At 45.7% G+C, this 17,438-nt stretch overlaps 1 protein-coding gene and 1 long non-coding RNA gene across 3 annotated transcripts in view; one reads left to right on the forward strand and one right to left on the reverse strand.

The window, feature by feature from the left end:
* The window catches only part of Slc13a5 (solute carrier family 13 member 5), a 24,695-nt gene extending 19,345 nt beyond the window's left edge, over window positions 1-5,350 (reverse strand). Inside the window, exons 1-3 of one of the 2 annotated variants that reach the window (XM_006246602.5) lie at window positions 5,039-5,350; window positions 4,559-4,679; window positions 55-183 (exon numbers count right to left, since the gene is read on the reverse strand). In XM_006246602.5, the coding sequence (XP_006246664.1) occupies window positions 55-183; window positions 4,559-4,679; window positions 5,039-5,133 (345 nt within the window). In that variant the 5' untranslated portion in view covers window positions 5,134-5,350. Of the gene's footprint in view, window positions 1-54; window positions 184-4,558; window positions 4,699-5,038 lie in introns of those variants that run through there. The other variant, NM_170668.3, reaches the window with a different exon arrangement.
* Window positions 4,676-10,307, forward strand: LOC134480819 (uncharacterized). Its single transcript, XR_010055671.1, has 2 exons — window positions 4,676-4,985; window positions 10,052-10,307. It is a non-coding gene; the product is annotated as an uncharacterized LOC134480819 (long non-coding RNA).
* Window positions 10,308-17,438: the final 7,131 nt, after the last annotated feature.

Raw genomic sequence — 17,438 nt, forward strand, 5'->3', positions numbered from 1 at the left:
AGGAAAGTACATGGGAGGACCAGGAAGTCACCAGTCCCTGCTTGGTTTACTCACCTGCTTGGAGTCCAGAACCTTCAAAAGTGGGAAGAGTAAGACAGGCAGGAGGGAGGTGATAGCCACTGGGATGACATCTGTGCACCAGTAGATGGCCATGAGGATTATAACATAGGCACACCTGGCAAACTGAAGAGACAGTTCTGAGGTTCTGAGGGCTTGACTTCTGCATACCCACTTCACAACAGGGCAGCTGCCTCTGTGGTGGGGAAGGCTATGTCCTGCTCCTGGGCAGTGTGGCTTTCCAAGGCTCAGGACAGCCCAGAAGAGCCAGGTTGTCCCCAAGTCCAACCTTCCTTCTTTGCTTCTGCATGGCCCTAGCACCGCAATAAACACACAAATGTTCTCAAAGAAAACTGCACACTGTCAACATCCCAGGACACCTCCCTGTTGACTAAAGAAGTGTTTCCCAATCCTGTGCACTGACATCTGGGGCGGAGACCGATCCTTGTTGTGGGGACTGTTCTCTAAACAACCGGATGTTTAGTTTCGTCCTTGTCATCCACCCAATGGATGTCAGTGGCGTTTTCTCTAGAGAAGACTGAGGGAACTCAGGGACTGTCACCTGAAAAGATAGCGCCCTGAAATACTGATTATTTTGAAGGTAGAAGATAACAGTTGTGGAAGAAGAGGTTCTACTCTGAGGCTGTGCGTCAGCTTCAAGTCAGGTCCTACCAAAAAGAAACCATAGTCTCTCCTTTCTTCTCTGATTCCTCATCGACTAAACTCAAAAGGCATCAAGGAAGACTGAGGTCTGAACTGGGCTCGGTGGCACATGCCTGTAATTCCAGCATCTAGAGGCTGAAGTCGGAGGATATCTGCAAATCTGATGTCAGCTTGGCCTATATAGTGAGCTGTGGGACATCTTAGACTACAAAGTAAGACCATTGAGACAATAACAAACTACTAATCATGCGACAACCAAAAATGCAAAGATCATCAACATACCTTAGAGACAATTGTCAAATGCCACTGCCCTCCACTTTAGGCACCATTTCATTGTCTATTCTGCAAGACCCAGTGGACTTTGTCCCTGGCCACTGTTTCAACCTCACTAGATTACCCTAAAAACCATTTCGTATTCCCCTAAAGCATGCCTACAGTCCCACAGTTCCCCACCCCTTTGGAATGGGGTATGTGAGCTTTGGAGTCCCTATGGCTTGTGGGGAGGGACCCATTTCCTGTGACTAAGGAACCTGTAGATCCTGCCCACCAACCCATTTATTAGTCTGTGGCCAGAGAGCAAAGGTGAGCTTGCTCTTTATCTCCTATAAGATGAATACTGGTTAAAAGCCATTAAGATGTGCTCTGGGGATGGGTAGCAGAGGGGATCCTTAAGGCATGGGTAATAAGGAGATATGCTATAGGAAAATTTTAAGTAATAAGGCTAAAAGTCAGTCTGTGTCTACCATCATGTTATAGCAATTCTAAACATTGCCATTAATGAGTCTCTCCCGCTCCCAATCTTAGTTCCTCTTTGGGCTCTTTTCCCATCCTTATCTGTAAACTGATGAGTTCGGAGGGACCATACAGAATGTGTGACACTCAGAAACTCCGTAATAACCTTTATCCTCAGAACTCAGGCAGTAGATATCCTAGAACCCCCTGGAAGAGGATGGGCCACTAGGCTAACTGACTCCTCATTTCCACCCGCTAGCGGGAAGCCCAGGAGATGTCTCAGCCCTGATGAATCAACCAGCATACTGGACCCTCCCTAATACAAACTCCCACAATGTCCACGGAGAGTGAAGAGTGGGAATTGGATGCTGGGGAAGTCTGGGGAGGGGACTGGAGAGAGCTCAGTCGGGAAAGTCTTACCCTGTAAACCTGGGGACCTGCACTTGATCCCTAGAACAAAGGAAAACACCGGGTTCTGTGGCACACACTTGTCCCAGCACTAAAGATGTGGAGACAGGCCAGCCCAGCCTGTGTGGCCAGATCCAGGCCCCTGAGAGAACCTGTCTCAACAAACAGCTGGATTGGCAGCTGAGGAAACAATTTCTGGTGCTGATCTCTAATTTCCAAATGCACAAGCTCACACACGCTCACACTTGCACACACACAAATAATACACTAATGTCTAGGGAGGAAGTAGCAACCTGGGAGAAGAGGATGGTGTCTAAGTAAATTTACTGCACTTCCCTGGAACTGAGAAGGTGTCTGAAAAGCAGCTGGGAGCTGCGATGGACGTAGGCACTGTGGTTCAAAGGCCCACCCTCAGCATATAGAGGTGATCAGAAGGCTCACCTATGCACAGTGTAATCAGCCAGCGCTGAGGGTTCATCTAAGGGCACTTGCACATTGGTCTGCAAGGAGCACATTCCAAGCCACATGTCCTTAGATGGCATCTTTATGGTCAACCAAGGCAGAGTGATGTGGGTATGACATCATTAAATGATATAATCTGATAGAGCCACAACTGGAAATGTAGACCAGTGTTGAGTAAAATGCCCTTCTATGGTCCATTACATGCTACGTAATGAAAATGCAGTAAGCAAGACTCTCCCCTGTCCCTCTGCACCCCGTGTGTGTGTGTGTGGGGGGGGGTATTTGGAGAACTGTCCATTAAAACATTAATAATAAGGCAGTGAGGGTACCTTATTTCACTCGATACTTTAGACTTGTGAAAATAAGAATCTCTCACAAGATTAACAAGATACATGATTAAAGGTGTCGCTGGCTTTATTAAAATGAGTTTTAGAAACAGGAGAGGACTCCGAAAAGGTAGGAAAGTAGACCAGAGGGGAGGCCAGGAAGCAAGCAAGGTGGAAGAGAAGAAGAAAGCCTGAAGAGGGACCAGGGACCACAGAGAAGCCATCATCTGGTGGGGACGGTGACGCTCAGGCTGCCCCTGGGGACCGGCTGGCTCTTTCTGTCCTTGAGTGTTCTGTATCTCTGGGTTTTTCTTGTCCAAGGAAGGTGGCATGGTGGGTGGGAACAGGGTGCTCTTGGTGGTGAGCAGAGGGAGAAAATAGGGAGCCAAGGACCCAGGCTCCCATCCACAGAAACACTGCTTTTTGGAAGAGCCTATGGCCTCCCAGTGTGTGTGTGTGTGTGTGTGTGTGTGTGTGTGTGTGTGTGTGTGTGTGTGTGTGTCGTGTAATGAAGTAGGATCCTGGTTATACTGTCCTCTACCAGAAAGGTCAACCAAGCAACTATAATTATTCCAGGGAACATCACTAACCCACCAGCAGAGCTAAAATCACAGCTTTCTAACCTGGACGCCTCCCACAGACAGGAATGGTCCCAGGTCTCTGGATGCTTGCTAACGGAGTGACAACGGAACGGTTATCACAGCTGATCTGCTCTCCTTGGCCCATGTGGGGCCTCTGCTCAGTATGTTTCCTTCCCTCATCCCAGAAGCCAGAATGATCCCCTTTTATTCCCAGAATCCAATCACCCCATTGTACCCATCAAAGCACCCAGGCCCAGAGAGCAAAGGTCTTGCTGAAAGGCACAATGTGAAGTGAACAGAAGTCCACCAGAGGACATCCCTCTCCTCTCAAAACCTTCCCTGAAGAGTGCCACTGTTTCTCAAACCTGCCTGTGGAGGGGAAGCAGGGTCCAAGCAAGGTTTCCTGTCTGGGCTGAGAGTGAAAGGGCTAAAAGAGGGAGTGGAGGAAGGAGCAGCCAGCAGCCACAAAAGGCTTCAAAGAGCTCTGGCCTCGCCAAACTGGCTGCACACAGCCTAACAGAGCCAGGCCAGGGCTCCCGCCCTCCTCTGCTCTGCAGCCAAGGCCATTCATTCTCTCCCTTCCTCCCAGGAGCACCAGGAGGCCAGGGAATGGGACACCGCTTCCCTGCAACCCAGTGCCATGCCACCCAAGGCGTGAGCTCTGAGAACATGTCCTGCCTCCTGCCACTGCCCCAGCAGCGGGTGGGCAGTATCCGACCTGTCTTTCAGGCTGCAGCAGGAGAGTGACTTCCTTGGTTTCAGAGCTAGAACGAAAATATAGATCATGGATGGAGAAACTGGGCTTCAAAAATCAAGGCCAGATTATGGCAAAGGCAGGATCCACATAGGTGACACTCTGTTCTTGTGGTTCCCTGGTTGAACTACAGCTAGGAAATGTCTCTTCCCTGGAGAAGAGGCACAGAGGGAAAGCTCAACTCTCAGAGTCCCTACTGGCTCGAGCATTATCTTTGAGCTGGACTAGCGTTGGTTGTGCACTCTGGGGGGAGATTCTGATCAGAGGCTAAGCCTGTCGAGGGGTCTGTGTGGTTCAGATCTGTCTTAACGTCCAGGTTTCCGTGTTTGCCCGGACGGCTCTTGAGCCCTGAAATTGGTGCGCTCTAGGATGTGTTCACCTTAGGGTCTCCACGTCCCTCAGATTCTTTGCAGGGCACCTCCTATCTGGTGCCTGGAGCATCTGAGCACGCGCCCCAGGGGAGCTTGTCCCCACGGAGAAATCCGTGCGTTCCAGCTCAGCACATTCCCGGGTTCCATGCCCGTTATTGCACTGAGCACCCGGGTTCCGCCAGGCTGCCCAGACACGCAACTGACCTTGTCAGGTACCAGAATGATGAGTGGAAGCAGCAGGATCGGGGCGAAGAACAAAATCACGAAGGACTTGAACTTGGTCACATAAGTCTTCGCCGAAGCCATCGCGTGAAAGGGAGACAGACTGGAGGGAGAAAAGATTGTGAGGCAGCTAGAAGCTTCACGAGCTTAAAAGGGGGCCGCGCGGTCCCACCGGATTGGGGGCGGCTACAACTCCGCCCCCCATGGCCGGGCTTCCCTGCGGTCCTGGGGCGGAGCCACCCCTCGGGGTCTGTGGGGTGCGTCTGTCCCAGGACTCTGCCACCCGGCGGCAGAGGGAGGCGTTTGCAGATTCCAGTGCTTGGCACCAGCCCTCTGTGAAGACTGAACCCTGGCACCTCACCGCTCGCCAAGTCCGTTGACGCTGCTCTGGTCGTCAGTACTAAGCGGGGTGTGTGGGTCATTTTGACAGTTTAAGCGTGAGGATCCTTTGTGTACTCTCACCTGCTCTCTCCTGGGCTCCGGAGTGTCCCAGATGAAAAACTCCACCAGCCTGTAGGTTTCTCAGGCTTCTCTCCCCAAAGCGCTCGCCTTCTCATCCCGATCCAAGAGGGGTGTCTCTTAAAGGCGATGGCCAAGCTCTGTGCCACCGCCGTGCTCTCACCTCCAAGATCTGCTGGCTTCCCCCTAGCGTTAGCCTGACTCTGGACATAGAACCCATTTCCCTCCTCGTGCCCTCTCCCACCCAGCGCACCCTAGGCGCTCTACAGGGACCGCTAGGGAAAGCAGTCACTGTCCTCGCAGTCCGAACGACTTTCACCCTCCAGCGGATGCGCTTGCGCAACCGGCCTTCTTCGCTCCTGGCGCTAGTAGCTGCTGCCGCTCACGTGCAGACAACCTCGCTAGTGCTATTTTACGGAGGGAGACGGGCCCTAGAGAAGAGGGGGCATGATCCTACTAACAGTGGGAGAGGCATTCGTCCCTTCATTGATCCTCCCCTTAATAGAGCTGTGTTTAGTACCTGCTGTGCTAAGTCCTGTTGGGACACCAAGACAAGAGAGTGTGAAGACATTAGCACCTCGGTAACTCCTCTCTTCTGCCTGCCTCTCATTCTCCCTTGGGGTGTCTTATCCGTGGGTCACAGACTACTTCTTAGAGATTACTTGATATATGGCAGAGTCCAGATTCCTGAATAGTCAGCTCTCACCACTGATCAAGATGCTACCTAGTTGCCAACATGATTAGCGAGTTTGGGGCTAGGATGGCTGCTTCTGTTCTAAACATGGAAACCATCGGTGCACTCTGAAGTATAACAGAGACCAACTATTAGCAGGCATTTACGCTGTGTTAGGTGTTGCATGCAATCTAGAGGCAAACAATAGGTTATAGCAATTGCTACGAATTAGAATTATACGAGGCTAACCTCTCCTCCCACTTATCCACCCCCAGCCCTGCCACCACAACCAGGAAAGAAGTACTGAATGTACTTCTTCTCAACCTGTGGATGTCAGAGCCCTAAAACAGAACACACATTTGTATCAAGATCTTGACTCTGTTCCTGTGACCTGTCTGTCACCTTTTCCTCAAGTCTGCAACTGCCTTCTTTAGGCCCTCTCTATTTTTGTTTTGTTTGTATCTGTGTGGCCCTGGGCCCATCCCTTCCCCCAGAGCAATTAACACGAGTTCTTGATGTGGTTTCTTTGTTCCAAGACTTTATGTGTATGAGTATTTTGCTTGTGTGTATTTGTGTGTGCCATCTGCATGCCTGGTAAGCCCAGAGTCAGAAGGGGATGTCAGAGTCACTGGAACTGGAGTGATAGACAGTTGGGAACCACCATGTGGGCTCTAGGAACTGAACCCGGGTCCTCTGCAAGAACAGCGAGTGCTGCTGTTAACCACTGAGCCAGTTCTCCAGCCGCTTGGAGTTTTATTTAACCATGGTCTCATTTATCACTGTGTGCCCGCTCGACACCCTTCACTAGTCCTTATTCATGACGTTCGCTCAAAGCTTTCTGTCTGGGGTATAGAGCCCAAGTCAACCATTCCGCTGTAATTCAAGTGCTTTAAAGGGTACAAGGGGTGCTCTGCAGCTAAGTGCCTGAATCCATACTCAGTCCCTGTGCAGCCTTGGTGCTGTGTCTGAGGTTTCCATTCTGGATTCTTCTCAGACGTAGAATCATACCAGCCTTGATTCCCAATAGCCATTTTAAGCCCCCGAGTCAATGTTCTGAGTGTTTAACGTAATTCTGTGGCTTGCAGTCAGCAATGGATGACATTTGGTCTCACAATAATGCACACTGTGGTGTCCTTGGGCAAAAGATCCTCCAGGTGTGCAGAAGGCTTCACAGAGGAGGCAGCATTTGAGTGGGGACTTCAAGGCAAAAAACTTGTCAGACAGCAGGGTGAGCTAGTCAAAACCATCAGAGTGTTCTCTCAAACATGGACGTCAGATGTATAGATGTATAGATGTATGCAGGTGTACATGTATTTACACAGAAGGGGTCGTGAGACAAGGAAGATCCCGGGAGAGAAGGAGCGGTGCCAGAGGGGGAAGGAGAGTAATGGTGCATAAAGGTAGACAGGAGGACTGCCTGGGGAAGGAAGGGAACCCACAGAGAAGGCAATGGGAGAAGGACAAACGGAAACAGATGGTGCCCATGCATGAAGTCGCCATATTGAAACCCGTTTCTCTGAATGCCAACCCAAACAATCAGTCAAAAATAAACTTCAAAAAGCAGTTTTTCCAAGATAATTCAGTGAAAACTAGTGTCGCAACCACAAAACACAAATTAATAAAGAATTTATGCCAGAAGACAACCACGCCTAGCTTTTACATGGGCGCTGTGGACCAAACTCGGGTACTCACGCTCAAGCAGTGAATACTTCACTGAGCCATCTCCCAGCACCCCGTACTCCACCTTGCAAAGAACCTTTTTTAAAATCCAAATATTCAAGCAAAATAGAAAGTAGTCGAGAATAGAGATAATTTTAGAAGATGGTAGATTTTGTAGAAATCTATCCGAATCAGTACAAGTTCAATCTTAAAACTATTATTAAAAGCCCACTGTTTACACAAGAGCGTTAGACTAGAGTGTCATCAGTACTAGAGAGAAAGCAAGGGATTTCTATCGGATTTCAAGAATGGCAAAATAGAACTGGTGCCCACATTAACTATTAGAAATGAATAGACAATAGAAAGACAGGAATATATATGTAAAGAACCCGTACTTTCATGGAAATAACAGAAGATTGCAGGGATAGCCTATGCCTCCATAGCTGCTGGATTTACTAGCTTTTTAGCAATACAGACATTTGTTTCTTCACAAAAGATAGTAAACACACACAGGAAAACTTGACCATGCTTTCTAATAAGGTGACCTCTGAGGTTTTTTTCTTCATGAGTCCTAAGTATTTCTAGAAAGTGACCATGGACTTCATCCACGAGGGCACCTTTATTTACCAAAAGGATGCCCCATCTTCCATCTGCTCCACAAATCTGCTCATCACATTGCGTCTGAACAAGAGCAGAATTTTTAAAATGGGTTTTCATGACAACTTATAAAGCACACTCATTACCTTGCAGCTCTGTAATCTCGGTGGCGGTGGTATGAGTGCTTCAGTCACCTTGCCTCCGGGTGTGCTCTGTACTTGGTGTCTTTTTAAAGATTTTACATTTATTTTAGCTATATGTACTTGTGTGCTGGTATGCGTGAGTGTGTGCTCATGTGCCCAAGGAGGCCAAAAGAACTGACAGCCCCCCCCCCCGGAATTTGGACAACAAATTATTGTGAGGCGCCCAAAGAGGATGGGAACTGAATTGGGGGTCTCTGAAGAGTAGCAAGCATTCTTAACTGCCGAGCCATCTCTCCAGCTACTCACTCTCAACTTAAAAGGAAAAAAAAGCTCTCAAAATATGAATTCAGACATTAAAATGCATTTCTTGGAACTCACAAATTGTTAATTAAAATAATACTCAGGATGCACATGAAATTGTTTGGGGATCTAGGTTGATAATGGTTATACGGTGTGGTCATTTTTGCACCCCTACAGAATCATTTCATACCATTTTAATCTTAAAGACTAAGGTATCAAAAGTCTACTTTTAGAATTAAGCTTTTAGAATTAAGTTCTTCACCAGTTTGGCCTCAGCTTCAAAGTGTAGCTTTCACTCTGTGGTCCAAACAACATCAACGTTAAGTTTTTGAAATGTACCAGTCAAGGGGGTGAGTTTCTAACAAACAGGGATGTGAAGAAAACAGGGACAAGAATGCTCTCACACAGAGTAAGGCAGCAGATGCACTTCTCCAAAGGCCATCTCCAGACTAGAAACTCACCCAACAAAAGCTTTTGGCTCCACAAAATACCAAATACAAGCAAATCAAACAGAGACCTCCATCTCACTAACAAAATCGATGGCTTATAAAACCGTCTGCTGAGCAGAAGTGTCAAAGGGTGAAACTGCCTCTAAAACTCTACCCACCGATCTTACATGGTGGGGGCTGGGGGGGAGCTGAGAGTCTTAACAGAGTTAAGAAAGCATAATGATTCCACAAGGCAATCAAAGTCTATTCTGAGAAACCTTACACATTAACATCACTGCTGGAGGGCTCTTGATACTTGACTTCAGACTGTATCACAGAGCCATAGAAACAAAAATGGCAAGGCAGTGACATAAAAGCCAACATATGTATGGATCAATGGAATGTTCTAGCAGCTACAGTTACTTGATTCTTGATAAACTTACCAATAGTATTCCTTGGAGAAAAGGCAGACTCTTCCACAAGTGGTGTTGGGAAAAGTATTAAGCTGTAGAAGAAGGAAACTAGATATGCCCCCTCTCTGTGTATAATAAGGAGGTAAAAATGGACCAAAGTCCTGAAGACATGGAACTTTGAAACTACTAGACCAGTGGTTCTCAACCTGTAGGTCTTGACCCCTCCAGCAAACCTCTATCTCCAACAGTAGCAAATTTACAATTATGAAGTAGCTATGAACACCATTTTATGGCTGGGGTTACCACAGTGTAAGGAACTTATTAAAGGGCCACAGCATTAGGAAGCCCTGAGTGTGCTACTGACCCCAGGATAGCCCCATGGGAAGTTAGCAAAGGACCCACACACACCCAGGGATCAGGTTCAGAGAAATGACAAAGCCTTCCTGTGGGGTCCAAGTGTGAGCAGTGATGGTGTGTGTAGAAAATGTCCACCACGGCTCTCTGTCCCCAGATGTTTATGACCTGAAATCTTTCCCCCTGATGGCTGCTCCTACCCAGATTAGCTAAACCTGTCTCCTTGATCCAGACATACACCACTGATGCTGCTTCCTTGTTTATGTCTATGTAATAGCCCTGCCCCCTCATCCAGCTTAAAGCCAATGACCTTCCCTCTCTCTTCAAATTTACATCATAAATACACTGAACTTCCAGAGTGTTGGGGCTTCTCCAACACAGAACCCAGTCTACCTGGTCTCAGCTTTTCTATGTGTCCATGTGACTGTCTTTTCTCCATTCTCTCACAGCCCCAGAAATAACTGTGCCTGGAGCCCTGCATGATTTAGCAGAGGAAAACAGAAGGCAGGCATTCTAAGACATAGACATGGGCAAAGACTTTCCAAGGAGGACTCCAACCGCTCAGGAAACTACAGCAAGTGTTGACCAGTGGGACTGCATGAAATCAAACAGTTTCTGCACTGCACAAGGAACTCTCAGCCAATCTCTGGCTCTCTTTGCCCTTGCTTCTGGGAATGTAAAACATTACAGATATGCTAAAATCAAGTTGGTAAGTTTCTTAGCCAGTTAAACATACATTTACCATGAGCCCAGGTCTTCTTCTCTTGGGTACTTATCCTCAAGAGAAGCAAACCTGCATCCCCACACAGACCTCTGGAGGAATGTTCTTGGCGGCTTATTTATAGCGGTCCCAAAGTAGAAGCAGCCCGCAGGTCCCTGTCAGGGGCGTGGGTGGATACATAGGCATATCCACACAGGACTCCCCAGCCATGAAGGGCACACATGTGCATGAACTGAAACACCACTAAGAGCACTGAGCTGAATGAAAAGGCCATCTCAGAAGGTCACATATGGTGTCCTTCCATTTATAGAATGTGCCACAAGTGACAAAATTAAAGAGAAGCAAAACAGACCAGTGTTTGCCAGGGGTGAGGTTTGAAGGAGAATATTACTGGTGGTGCTTTTTTTTTTCTTGAAAGACAACTAGACAGTGACTCTGTGGTAACCAATCAGGATTGTGGCCTGATTGTGGTGACCAACACCCAAATCTATATGTGTGATGGAATTCTGAAACATCACACATGTGCATACACACACACACACACACACACACACACACACACACACACACACACAGACATACTCGCCAACTGCATATGTAAAAACCATCACATCTAAGCATGACCCTTAGTTGAGTTGGTAATATTTTATCAATGTCAATTTTTTCTTTATTTTTAAATCAACTGATGCACAAAAACATGAAAAGCGTCATATAGACTTCTGGCGTATCATATAAGGTTTCAATGCATACATACATTGTAAACAAGGTTACTTTTTAATATAATATTAATTTGTCCAAATATCTGTTGCTACACTTTGATCAAATGCATGCCTATGATCTTTACATTATGATGTTTAAATACGGCTGCATATGTTTTTAAAAGCTTTATTTCATCTAAATGGGGGACCAAAAAGAGTTCTACTAAAACTTGACATACATTTAAAAATCTATATAAAATACTTTCTATAATAAGATTAATGCATTGGTCGACCTTCTTGATAAACTATTGCCAAAACTCCACTCATTGCCCCTCCATTTTTTTAGGATATCCATTTTATAGTATTTTGTCAAACCAACCAAAGCATGCTAAGACTATGCTTCGCAAAAGCAGTGTGAATAGCTCCAACAGGCAGAACAGCGAATACTTTCCCAAGGCAGGTGTTTTCTAATATTTTCCAGAGAGAGAGAGAGAGAGAGAGAGAGAGAGAGAGAGAGAGAGCGCTCAATTGAGTTGCCAAGTGATGCAACAAGGAAATAAATAAACAAACCTCTGTTTATTAAATCATATAAACATTATATGATTTGGGTTGTATAACTTGGGGAAGGCTCATAGATTTAAGAGATGCTACTTTAAAAAAAAAATATCTTCCATTCCTGTGTTTTCACTTCATGGAACTATTTCTCCAAGAGCTCATTCACCCTGTGGCACAGGGCTGGGACAAGTTCAGAGACCTGCTTTCAGTTTGTGACAGGGAGCCACTCAGGGACCTGGCAGAGATGCCCCCAGTCCAGCTGGACTCCCGGCCCAAGTCAAGGTTACTCTTTTATATAATAATAATTTGTTCAAATATGTGCTGCTACACATTTATGATCTTTACATTTTGATAGCGCAGAGCAAGGAAAATGTTCAAACTTAGGTCGTTACTGTCACAAGAAGCTTGAAAACAATATTCCAATTATACACATATTTTGCTAATGGGAAGGTGTGATTTTAATAAATATTTAATAAAGATTTAATAAAGATTTTAATAAAGCATGTTAATGGGGCTATTGTTTGTTTGTTGGAGTTTTAAGTATCAAATTCAAGCCCTCATGCTCAGCTTTGAGATGCCCTCCCATCCACTAGAAGTTTTATGAGTTAAGTAGAATGGAAATACAAAGTAATGAGAAAAAGATTAAATTATCACACTCTTTAGAGTCCTGTGGATACATTTTAAAAAGTAAAAGATCCAATTTACATTCACTTTTTAAATTAAAAATGTTTTAGATTGCAGGCTGGATGTGGCCATACACACCGTTCATCCCAGCACTCGTGGGGGTGTGGGGGCAAAGGCAAGCAGATATCTGTGAGTTTGAGGTCAGTCAGATCTACATAGAAAATTCCAGGCCAGCTGAGGCTACATAGTGAGACCCTTGTCTCAAAAAATTGTTTTCAAATTGCATTAATTATTTACTTCGAGAGAGAGAGAGAGAGAGAGAGAGAGAGAGAGAGAGAGAGAGAGAGAGAGAGTGAGTTTGGCTGTCAGAGGACAACTTGCAAGGAGTTAGTTCTCTCCTCTCATCATATAGGTCCTGAGGATTGAACTCGGGTTGTTAAACTGAGCCATGGCTCTTTTAAGCCATCATTTCTCTGGCTCTTTTAAGTTTAACAGTTGAATAAAAACCTTAAAAAAAATCCTATCTGTATTAGTCAGGATTGTGTTTGAGCCGATAGGATCTAGACTATAAACAATTTATTAAATAAGTCCATGTTAGAATAACAGCTGTGTCATACCCTAGAGGCAAAACCTGGTACCCGTGAGGCTGGTACCTCAGCAGTTAGAATGCTCCACACCGAAGTGGCTGACTACCCGGTAGTTGCTTGGCTGACCAGGCCAAGTGACTATAGTGTAGCACTGAAACCTTGGAAGGGTCCCGATCCCTAGACACCAGTCCTTAGTCCATGAAGAAAGCCTAGCCGTGCTGATTCTGATACCAGGGAAGAAGTCAGCAGTAGCTACGGGAAAACCAGCCCAGAAGCAAGGGTGAACACGGACTGGGCAGAGCAAAAGGTCTTGCCTCTGCCACACCCCGCCCCACCTGAACCTCTACCGGAAGGTGCTGCCCACACTTGCGCTGGGCATCAATCAAGGCAATCAGGACCGTTCCGCTAAGGCTCTCTACCCAACTGATTCTAAGTTGTGGCAAGCTGACATTAAAACCAAGCATCACCACACCCTACTGGAATGCAGTGTGCTGTTTCCTCGTGTGTACATTTCATCACAGTGAAACATCTATCTCCTCGATCGTTTCTTTCTGGTAAAAACTTCTGAGACTCTTCTGGCTTCAGAATATACGCTGCGCAGATGGAGACACCATCTGTGCAGCCGCCCACCAGGAGGTGCTAACCGTGCTTTCACACCAAGCATGGCTTCATCTGTCCTCAGCTTTACAGGTAAAGATGTACAGTAGTAGGACAAGACAGTCACTGCAACGTTAATCTAAACCAGAGAAGGTTGTTGACTTTAATCTATAAATGTCAACTTCATGTACGCAAACTAATACTTGAACTAAAAAAATAGTAGAAAAAAACATTTTAAATGCTGTTGCCAGAACAAACAACGACGACAAAAACAAACAAACAAACAAAACACTGAAGAGACAAATATTTTTCCAAAATTATCTTTGACCATATATAAAAAGGCCAAAGGTCCTGCAAGGGACCTCTCAAACCCACACATAGGAGACATACAAAAGAAAGTTGGCTGAAGCCAGGAGGGCCCCGTGCCTGTAAGACTTAGATAGGTGTGCCCCAGGCCTAAAAGACTTGCAGAAATGTGCCAGGCTTATAAGAGATCTGATCCCCTCTTCTGGTTCCCTCGGACACTACACCCATGTGCTACACAGACATTCGTGCTGACAAAACATCCACACACATAAGTAAATTAATTTTAAAAATATAACCAATGTCCCATTTACTATAATTTTGCTATTTCCAGAACCATCTTTCCTCCAGCCTTTTGTTTTCCCTAAAAGGGAGGCAGGGGGAGAGAGAGAAGGAGGTTGAAGCAATAGGGTTGAGGTATGGCACAGGGAAACAAGCCGTCAATCCCAGCACTGCAGAACCTGGGGCAAAAGTTTCGGGCCAGCCTGATTACACAGAAGAATAAAATAGGCTGGGCAGGATGCTGCACCTGTAATCCTAGCATTTGAGAGACAGAGGCAAGATCATCAGGAGTTCAAAGGTCAGCCTCAGTTACAGAGCAAGTTTGAGATCAGCCTATTTTAACAAACAAACAAGCAATAGGAGCAATGCAGGGAACAAGTTTCTTTTTATCACCATGTACATGATGCTCACATCTTAGTCAAAATGAGGGCTTTTATTTCTTTTCCAAATCCATGTTGAGTACTGAAGCCACATTCCTTTGGGCTGAGTGAGGTTTCAAATCCCCCCTTCTGTTCTAACATCAAGTTCTCTTTGCCGAGTGGGAGGGGATTCGCTAACGTTGCAGTAAGTGGGACATTAGTTATTCTCTTTCTACGTGGAATTTTTTTAACTATGTTATGCCTTGAATCGCATTCATCCTTTCAAGAGTAAAATGAATACTGCCCCTTAAACAGATACGTGTTTCTCTTTTCCAAATGTACAGGTTAACAGACAGAAATTATTAATCCCACCAGGCAAGAATAAGACCATTGCCACAATTTTTGAGTCAAATTTGAAGTAAGCATTATTAAGTACTGGCCAGGGCAATGGACACTGGCCCAGTCCATACCTGGATTCCCAGAGAATAGCTGAAAATTATATTAGTCTAAGGCAAACCCTACAAGGCTATGTATGTATTTCACACCTTCATCCAATTGGGGACAAGCATGTACCCTGACTACTTCCTGCCTATACACACCACCCCTCCCTTCATGTAATCAAGCACATCCTGTGCAGTTGGGGCAAGCAACCTTGTTTACAGAAGTGAAAACAAGTGGCTGGGTATCTTACATGAACAACAGCCCCCAGCGATCCAGGCAGTTACCTGTCCTTGGGCAAGCGGGGCTTACAGGTTAGAGGCATTTCTGTCTCATAGATCCCTTAAGCACAGTAATTAAAACTTAAAGCATTACTTTGTCCCTCACAAAACGAAAATGTCTAGCTTCCTGGAGGATGCCTTTCCACCTGTGAGCTCTGCACATTTCACAGAACGTTGCACGTCACTGATGAAGATGCTAAAGAAGTGCATATTCTTCCTCTCTTCAGAGAAATACACTGACGTGTACTGGAGCGCACCCCTGTTTGCCTTTTCATTGTCTGCCTTGTGTGTTGTGGTGATAACTTTTGAATGATAACTGCTCCCCAGAGTCTCAGGCATTTGAACACTTGGTCCCCGATTGGAGGTGATGGTTGGGTATGTTTAGTGTGGCATTGCTGGAATAAATGCTGGGGGTGGGCTACTTTCTAGTTATCTATCTATCTATCTCTCCCTCTCTGCTTCATGTTTGTAGTCATAATGTGAGCCTTTCAGCCATCTGCTCCAGCTGCCTTGTCTGTTGCTTGCTGCCTGCTAACAAGCTTCCCTGCTGTCTTAGTCAGGGTTCTCTAGAGTCAAGAACTTATGGGTGGTCTCTATATAGTAAGAGAATCGGTTGGTGACTTACAGTCTGGAGTCCAACTCCCCAACAATGGTCAGCAGCAGCTGCGAATGGAAATCCGAGGATCTAGCAGTTGCTCAGTCCCACAAGGCAAGCAGTCGAAGAGTCTTCCTTCTTCCAATGTCCTTACGTAGGTCTCCAACAGAAGGTGTGGCCCAGATTAAAGGTGTGTACTGGGCCACACCTTCTGCTGGAGACCTGGGACTTGCTTTGTCCCAGATAACCTTGAACTCACAGGTCTCCTTGCCTGGGATTCATAGCCACAATGCCTCAAGGTCTCCAAGCTAAGATCCAGGTCAGAAATTTGTATCTCCCAGCCTCAAGATAAGGATCAAAGATGGATCCAATTCTGGATCGTAGTTCATTCCAGATATAGTCAAGTGACAACCAGGAATAGCCACTACACCTGCCCTGACAGGTACTTAACCCTCTAGAACCATAAGCCCAAACAAACTTCTATAACTTTCTGGAGTTTTATCACAGCACCAGAAAAGGAACAGCAATACCCACTCCCTGGTACCAACTTCTGTCTTGGCGAGTTCTATAGCTGCGAAGAGACATCTTAACCACAGCAACTCTTACTAAAAAGAAAGCATTTCATTGGGGCTTGCACTTTGAGAGGTTTAGTCCATTATCATCACTATTGGAAACTTGGCAGCGTGCAGACAGCTGAGAGTTCTACATCTTGATCCGAGGGCAGCAGGAAAAGAGACTCCAACAAGGCTTCACCTCCCAATCCTTTGAAATAGTGTCATTCTCTGGTGACCAAGTATTCAAATCTATGAGCCTTGGGGAGCCATTCTCATGCAAACCGCCACACAGAGATGCTGATGTTAATTGGTCAAATACTTTAAATCAGTTCCTTAAGAATTTTCACAAAGCTAAAGGAACTGGAGTAGGCAGGAGCGACAGCTCAGCAAGCAGAGAGAGAGAGAGGAAGGTTCTCTCTCGTTTTCACTTTTATTTTAGTTAGGGGACACTTTCTCAGTTTTATCTTCCAAGATAACTGAGAGTAACTTCTTGATCTTTGGGTGTTTGTTTTCCCAACAACACTGTTTTCTTGTTTCAGAAAACATCTTTTTGAAAAGCAAAAAATCAACTCCTTCGAGGCAACCAAGACTATGTGCAGACGATGAAAGCAGAGACACAGGCATACACATCATTAAAAGTTAAATAACTAAAAATCCTTGAATTTATTACTGTCGGTTGCTTAAAACCATTTATTCATTTTTCTGTGCGTGTCTATGTTTGTGTATTAATATCCATGCACACACATGTTGCAGCATGCATGGGGAGGTCAGGGGGCAGCTTTCAGGAGTCAGTTGTCGGGCTGTTATGGGTGTGCCCTGGAGCCCAGACTAGACCTGGCTGTCCATTTCCAACAGGAAGGACGGACATGAAATGTATATTTAAAATGTTTTAAATTGCAGATATTGTACATTTGAATTAAAGAAGCAACTAAACTAAAAAAAAAAAAAAAACAAACAAACAAAAAAAAAAAACAGGAGTCAGTTGTCGCCTTCTAGTGTGGCATCAGGGAATCAGGCTTGTATGGCAAACGTCTTTAAGAGTTGAGCCACCTCACCAGCCCTAGACTTTGGTCATGACTGAAAAGCGTGGAAAATCTAAATCCTAGTTCACAGGAGAATGGACAAACTGCTTGGTGCACAGCTATATAAATGTGTGCCTTTTAAAAAGCATTTTAAGATTAAGAGAATATTGTTTATGTGTCTTTTGCCTGCATGCACGCCTGTGCCCCACCTGCATGCAGT

Source organism: Rattus norvegicus, chromosome 10 (genome assembly GCF_036323735.1).
Source record: "Rattus norvegicus strain BN/NHsdMcwi chromosome 10, GRCr8, whole genome shotgun sequence".
Taxonomy (NCBI): Eukaryota; Metazoa; Chordata; class Mammalia; order Rodentia; family Muridae; genus Rattus; species Rattus norvegicus.